Here is a 7,462-nt window from a genome sequence, read left to right as displayed (position 1 = left end):
TAGGCGATAAACTTAAAAATTTGATATTGAAAATATTTTAATCATATTTTACAACTACACACACTATAAATATATAAATGCAAAATAATTCCGTAAATAAATTTCAAGTAATAAATCAATTGCACACATGCACACAGCTGGTATGTAGATTTTTATTAAATTTATTTTTAAATTTATTTTCTGAATTATTTTACACTTATATATATAGTGTATGTAGTAAAAATATTTTCAATATATTAAAAAATTTTTAAATCGCCGAAATATATTTTTTTATCATTTTTCTATATTTTAATATATATATATATATATATATATATATATATATTATAAAAAAATTGATATTGAAATATTTGAACTCTAATTTACTGGATGATATACTGAACATCCTTGCATTGATTATACATTACTCAACGTTCTTTCACGTTATAAGTATTTGGAGCAAATGATACAATAGCATCAATAATCAAAAAGAAATCAAGAATAATCAACATATCCCTTATATAATATATATATATATATATATATATATATACATATATATATATATATATATATATATACATATATATATATATATATATATATATATATACGCACATATGTGCATAAGCATATATAAAATTTACAAAAAGTAGGTACTTATTAGCCTTGCTACGCTACTGCCTTCTGCTACGGAAGGCCAGAAAGCATTTTCAGGCCGTATCTCGCGAATACCGGCACGATAGAGGAACAAGGAGAACACGTAATTATCGGTCCTTGTCTCTCTACGGTGCGTCCGCGTGAGCAATGCAATAGTGTATGTACGTGTACAGACATGCACCACTACATAAAACCCGAGAATTGGTTTCTCGGCGTTGGCAACACTGAAATCGGAGTTTCGCGTTGTCACCGCGCGAGGTCTCCAACATCAATTCGGAGTTTGGCCGGCCGACCTGTCGACCCTTAAGACACGCTCAAATTAATATTAGATATTTGATACATATAGAGAGATATATTTTTAATAATAGATAAATATATACATAAAAATTACATATAATATGTACATTAGAAATAGATATTAAAAATTATTATGGAAAAAAATTAATGAAATCATTATAAATTCATTTTTATATGTCAAATTTTATTTTTTCTTATTTTTCTTATTCTTCTTGTCATCATTACTTATATTTTTCCGTTTTTTATATTCTGTTTCTCCTTCTTCTTTTTTATCCTGTTGATTTTCAATACATTCTTCTTTCTGAATCTCTTGATTTTCAAATTCTATTAGTGCTTCTAATAAAATATCATCGAACCCATCTTCAAGCACTGAAATTTTTTTAAATTTAATTAGATAATTTATTAAAAGATTTAAGAAATTTTGAATTAATTATTATTATTAATTTTTATTTACCGTTTCTCAATTCTTCCATTTCTCTTTGCCTTGTTGAAATTTCGTCCGTGCCACTTTGTCCATCATAATGATTTATTCCATTGACTGTAACGGCTTCACTACTTATGTTATTCTAAAAAAATACATAGAATATATATCTACTATTAAATTAATAATCTCTCTCTCTCTCTCTCTCTCTTTCTTTAAGACACACGTTCTCTCTCTCTCTCTCTCTCTCTCTCTCTCTCTCTTTCTCTTTCTCTCTCTTTCTCTCTCTCTCTCTCTCTCTCTCTCTTTTTCTCTCTCTCTAAGACACACGCTCTCTCTCTCTCTCTCTCTCTCTCTCTTTAAGACACACGATCTCTCTCCCTCTCTCTCTCTCTCTCTCTCTAAGACACGCTCTTTCTCTCTTTCTCTCTCTCTTTCCCTCTTTCTCTCTTTCTTTAAGACACATGCTCTCTTTCTCTCTTTCCCTTTCTCCCTCTCTCTCTCTCTCTTCTTTCTCACTCTCCCTTTCTCTCTCTCTCTATCTCTCTCTCTAAAATTAAAATCTACTTACATGCTGATTTGAACTGCATGCATTTTTGCTGCTCTCTTTAGACATCTTGGTTAAGCCGTATTATGTGTCACATTGATTTAAAAAAAGTTGAAGGAAATGTATATATAAAATAAGAATATTGAATTTAAATGTTACTATGGTCAAGGCATATAAATTAAAGGTTTATTTACACGAATTGCACACATAATCACAAACACGTACACAAATTTTTTTAAAATTACTTCTTGGTGTGACCAAGTCAATAAATGCGTATGCACATGGGTGCATGAGTGGATAAATAGGATGATAAAAATTTGTTAAAATCATAGTAGCCATCCCCGACAAAGTTTGAGTACAAATTTCGAAAAAATCTGTGAATAAATGTGTGAATGCTTGGGTGGAGGTGTAACACTTGAAAAAACCACATCGTCACCATCTCCACAAAATTTGCAACATTTTGGTATCAATTTAAAAAAAATCGGTTCATAAATATGCGATTGCGTAAGTGGATGCGTGGGTGGAGGCGTAAACTTAAAAAAATAAAACAGCAGTTTTCTCAGAATAATTTGCAACATTTTAATATCAATTTTGTAAAAATTGGTCCATAAATGCGCATGCATTTGTGTGAATGCGTGGGCGAGTGCGTGGGTTGAGATGTAACACTTGAAAAAACCGCATCGTCGCCATCTCCAAAAAATTTGCAACATTTTGGTACCAATTTAAAAAAAAAATCGGTTCATAAATATACATTTGCGTGGGTGAGTGTGTGGGTGGAGGCGTAAACTTAAATAAATAAAACAGCAGTTTTCTCAGAAAAATTTGCAACATTTTGGTACTAATTTCGTGAAAATTGGACCATAAATGCGCATGCGTGTGGGTGAATGCGTGGGTGGGGGTGTAACACTTGAAAAAACCGCATCGTCGTTATCTCCAAACAATTTGCAACATTTTGATACCATGTGTTCAGAAATATTACAAAAAAAGAAACATACCCTCCTCTGAGGAAAAAAAAATTAAAAAATTAAAAAAAAACCCCACAGCAGCCACCCCCGAAAAATTTGCAACATTTTGGTACCAGTTTCACGAAAATCGGTCCACAAATGCGGAAGTAGTTCGCGTACATATATACAGACAGACGGTGCTTATATATAAAGATATAGATTTTAACAAATAATTAACTGTAAAGATTGCTAGTAATAACTAATCCAATATTCAATGATAAAAATCGATTAAACTGGCAATAATTTATTAACGATGCTTAATTGAAATACAACGTTTCGACTGTCATTGCAATCCTTTTCAAGTAAATCTAATAATCGGAAGTATATAGCTCATTAGTAAGACTAGACTAAGTTCAACTGCAGACTGACATAATATTCACAATTGTTTTAACAAACAATGTAAAAATGACATAATGCAAACAGGACATATAAAGATGTTATTTGCTTGAAAGTATTTTAGTCACATCACATTTCAATTAAGCATCGTTAATAAATTATTGTCAGTTTGGTCGACTTTTATCATTGAATATTGCACATATTAATTTTATTAAAAATTCGCTAAAAGTAAAAGATAAAATATATATTCTTTTCTTTGTAGATGGGAAGAACCTCAATTTACAAATGGTATAATACAAAAATACACTGTCCGAGTTTGCATCGTAAACTGGATTAAGTATTTATACTTAATCCATAATATCTCAGATACAAAAGTACAATTTACGATAGTCAAACCTCATTCCACGATGTTTTTTCAAGTACAAGCGCATAACGAAGTTGGCGCTGGCCCTTATACAAAGTTCATTAATGTATCGAACACACGAGAATCAAGTACCATTATTATTATTGAGCTCGTCGCTTGGTATGATACTATATGATATGGATTTACAAGATTTCCTCAAACTTAATGAATACAAAGCAAAGGAAGTTGTTTATTCGGCATTGGAACAAAAAATTTATTGGATCAACGAAATGTCGGAATTAATTTGTTGTACATTGATAAACATGCAATGAAAAAAGATCTAAATTACACAAAAATAGCCGACCTCGATAATTCTGCGCACAATCTCTGCATCGATTGGATAGCAAGAAATCTTTATTGGATACAATTTAGCAGACTTCAGACCAGAAACATTATGAAGCTAGACATATGAAGCTAGCTTTAACATTGTGGGAACAAACTGGCATAGTCAAATACGATAGTATCTTATAGATAAATGAGTTTAAATTTTTCAATGTACTGCCATCCTGGTAGAAATTTTGATTGGGCGCTTGCATGGCAATGGCAAGCGTGCCATACTGCCATTTCAGGAGCTGGCATGGCACGCTGGTAAGCGCCATGCCTCGAATCGTCACGTTTTGCCCGCTAGTGCCACAACTTTGGAAAGATTTGGTATGGTCCTGGCATGGCACTAACATGGTGCCAGTAAGGTACTACATAGTACAGACATGGAACTAACGAGTTATTGATGTGGCATATACATGAAAAATATATGATGAATTAAATAAATTTAGTTTCAGGATTTTAAGCTGTCACCCTTTCGAAAAAATACTATTGAACTATATTCGATTTTTGAAGAAAAAGTTATTGATTTTCAATAATATGTAATAGATTTTTCGTCAATAATCGAAATGTTTAACAGTATTTTTTTGAAAGGATAACAGCATAAAATCCTGAAACTAAATTTATTTAATACATCATATATATTTTTCATTAATCATTATTATCTTATCTACATATCTAATATTAATTATAAAAGGTATAATAAAATAAAGTATAAATAATATTTTTTTATAATTTTAAAATTTATATTGCAGAAAATATAAATATTGTGGCGACAAATGCCACAAGAATATTAAAATATATAAAAAATAAAAAATGTACACGAAATAAAAATATATGACAAGCGACGAGTGTTAAGGATATCGCGACCGGTGACACAAAATAATAAATAAATAAATAAGCGTCTAGCATGACGAAGGTAGATTATGATTTCCGAATAGAATAAAAAGCGAAAGTCTTCAAAATAATAGATAGACTAATCACCGAAAAATAAAAATAAGGTCGTGGAAAAATCGAGAGAAGCAAGACGATACGCGGCCTCGAAGGGGAGAGAGATTTTGACTCGCGCTCGCGATACACGGTTTTCCTCGGTGGAGAGTAAAAGTCTGTATTTAATAATCCGAATAAACGCAGTAAAAGACAATATAATTATAACACCTATTAACTATTCCGTCTTAACGATCCTCTCCCGATTCGCGATATTGATAGGGCAATAATTAACGAACTAAGCTACACACGCTCGCCCAAAGTGGTGACCCCGACGTGATCTGGGTGACGCGAAGTGCTGTGGACATTGACATTGCCGCGAATCGTGATACAGATCGTGAAGTGAATTTTTTAAAAAAGTGACGGAATGGTGCTGACACGCGACGATGGAGCTGCCTCTCCGCTGATACAAATCGAGCAGCCGAGACGAGATGCACTGCCTGTGCCAGGGACGTCGCAACAAGGAGCAGAACGACCTTGCCTGTTCATGGCGGGCGCCGAGGTAAATCGCGTAGGCATGAGAATGCCAGAATTTACTTCCGGAGATCCGGAATTATGGTTCAACATCATAGATCGGAGCTTCCAGGCCGCTGGAATTACTACGGACGCGACCAAGTTCGGTTACGTTCTTACGGCGATCGGTCCGCGACACGCGATGGAAGTACGCGATATTATAATGAACCCGCCAGCGGAACGCGCGTACGAAACTTTAAGATGCGAGCTGATAAAGAGATTGAGCTTGTCGCAGGAGCACAAGACGCGTCGGCTCCTGGAGCATGAGGAGATAGGCGACCGCAAACCGTCACAGTTTTTGCGGCATCTTCGAGGTCTCGCCGGTAATGTTGTCGGGGATGAAGTCCTGCGAACCATTTGGTTAAGTCGACTGCCCGTTTATTTGCAGCCGCATCTCGTAACGCGCGTAGGAGATACGCTGGAAACTCTCGCGGATATGGCGGACGCGATCGTGGAGGCAACGAGAGCGCCCGCGGTGCACGTCGCGGAAGCGGCTCGGCCGACGGCATTCGCGGGTGCCGAAGTAAACGGCATAGCTGCGTTGGAAGCGAGAATCAACGTCCAGATGACGCAAATGCGTATGGCCATGCAGCAGGAGTTCGCTGAGCAAATGACCGGCTTGCGAAAATGCATCGAGGCACTAGGAGAGCGAGAACCTCGCCGGAGCGACGGCGGTGGTCGTCGCAGGCGGGAGCGTTCGCGATCGCGCTCTCGTGTCCGTGGTCACGCGTCGAACAATTTATGCTACTTCCACTGGAGATTCGGACCGGACGCGCGAAGGTGTGAACCCCCGTGTGCCGGACAGCCGCAGGGAAACGCGATGGCCCGACACTGATGACGGCCGGTGATCAAGGCCAGGATTCGCGCCGTCTATTCGTTGCTGACCGCGACACGCGAATTGACTTCCTCGTGGATACGGGCGCAGACCTGTGCGTATTTCCTCGCAGGATGGTGCGTGGGCCGCGGCAACAATCGACATACGAATTATCCGCAGCGAATGGAACGGTGATCCATACGTACGGAACCGAGACTTTAACTTTAAATCTCGGACTACGGAGAAATTTCACGTGGCGATTCGTACTCGCAGATGTGTCGAGACCGATTATCGGCGCGGACTTTCTATCGTATTACGGACTCCTGGTGGACTTGCGGAATCGTCGGCTAGTCGATCAGGCGACGGGACTCGTAGCCGGGGGACGTAGCGCGCAGTGCGGAATACCGAGTGTCCGAACAGTGACGGGAGTGACGTCGTATCACAGACTTTTGACGCGTTATCCGGACATCGTACGACCTGACGGGCGCCCGAAAGAGGTGCGACATAACACGAAACATTTTATTGAAACGACCCCGGGGCCGCCGGTAGTGTGCAGACCGCGGAGACTTGCGCCGGATAAATTGACCGCGGCGCGAAAAGAGTTTGAAAAAATGATGGAGCTCGGAATCGTGAGACCGTCGAAGAGTAGTTGGGCGTCTCCGCTACATATGGTGCCGAAGAGAGGTGAAGAGTGGCGACCGTGCGGTGACTATCGCTCTTTAAATGCACGGACGATCCCGGATCGGTACCCGGTCCGGCATATTCAGGATTTCGCGATGGAATTAAGAGACAAACAAGTGTTCTCGACGATCGACTTAGTGCGCGCGTACCACCAGATACCGGTGGCGGAAAGTGATATTCCGAAGACCGCGATCACTACGCCGTTCGGCATGTTTGAGTTCCCGTTTATGTCGTTCGGATTAAGGAACGCGGCTCAGACTTTCCAGCGGTTTATCGACGAGGTCCTACGAGGACTTGACTTTTGCTACGCGTACATTGACGACATACTGATCGCGTCAACGACGGCCGAAGAGCACAGCGAACATCTGAAAATATTGTTTGAGCGTCTTCAGACATACGGCGTCGTAATTAATCCGGGAAAGTGCGTGTTCGGACAAGCGGAAGTCGAATTCCTCGGATACGAGGTGAGCGGACACGGCACGCGACCATTGCCAGCGCG

At 38.7% G+C, this 7,462-nt stretch overlaps 1 protein-coding gene across 1 annotated transcript; it reads left to right on the top strand.

The window, feature by feature from the left end:
* The first annotated feature begins 5,332 nt into the window (after window positions 1-5,332).
* LOC146720250 (uncharacterized) lies at window positions 5,333-6,709 on the top strand. The gene has a single exon (XM_085488877.1). The coding sequence runs from the start codon at window positions 5,443-5,445 to the stop codon at window positions 6,301-6,303; it is 861 nt and encodes a 286-aa protein (XP_085345003.1). The 5' UTR covers window positions 5,333-5,442; the 3' UTR covers window positions 6,304-6,709.
* The last annotated feature ends 753 nt before the right edge of the window (window positions 6,710-7,462 follow it).

Source organism: Nylanderia fulva, unplaced genomic scaffold (assembly GCF_048542155.1).
Source record: "Nylanderia fulva isolate GAGA-0341 unplaced genomic scaffold, ASM4854215v1 Scaffold731, whole genome shotgun sequence".
Classification (NCBI taxonomy): domain Eukaryota; kingdom Metazoa; phylum Arthropoda; class Insecta; order Hymenoptera; family Formicidae; genus Nylanderia; species Nylanderia fulva.
This window is presented reverse-complemented; position numbering and strand designations above follow the sequence as displayed.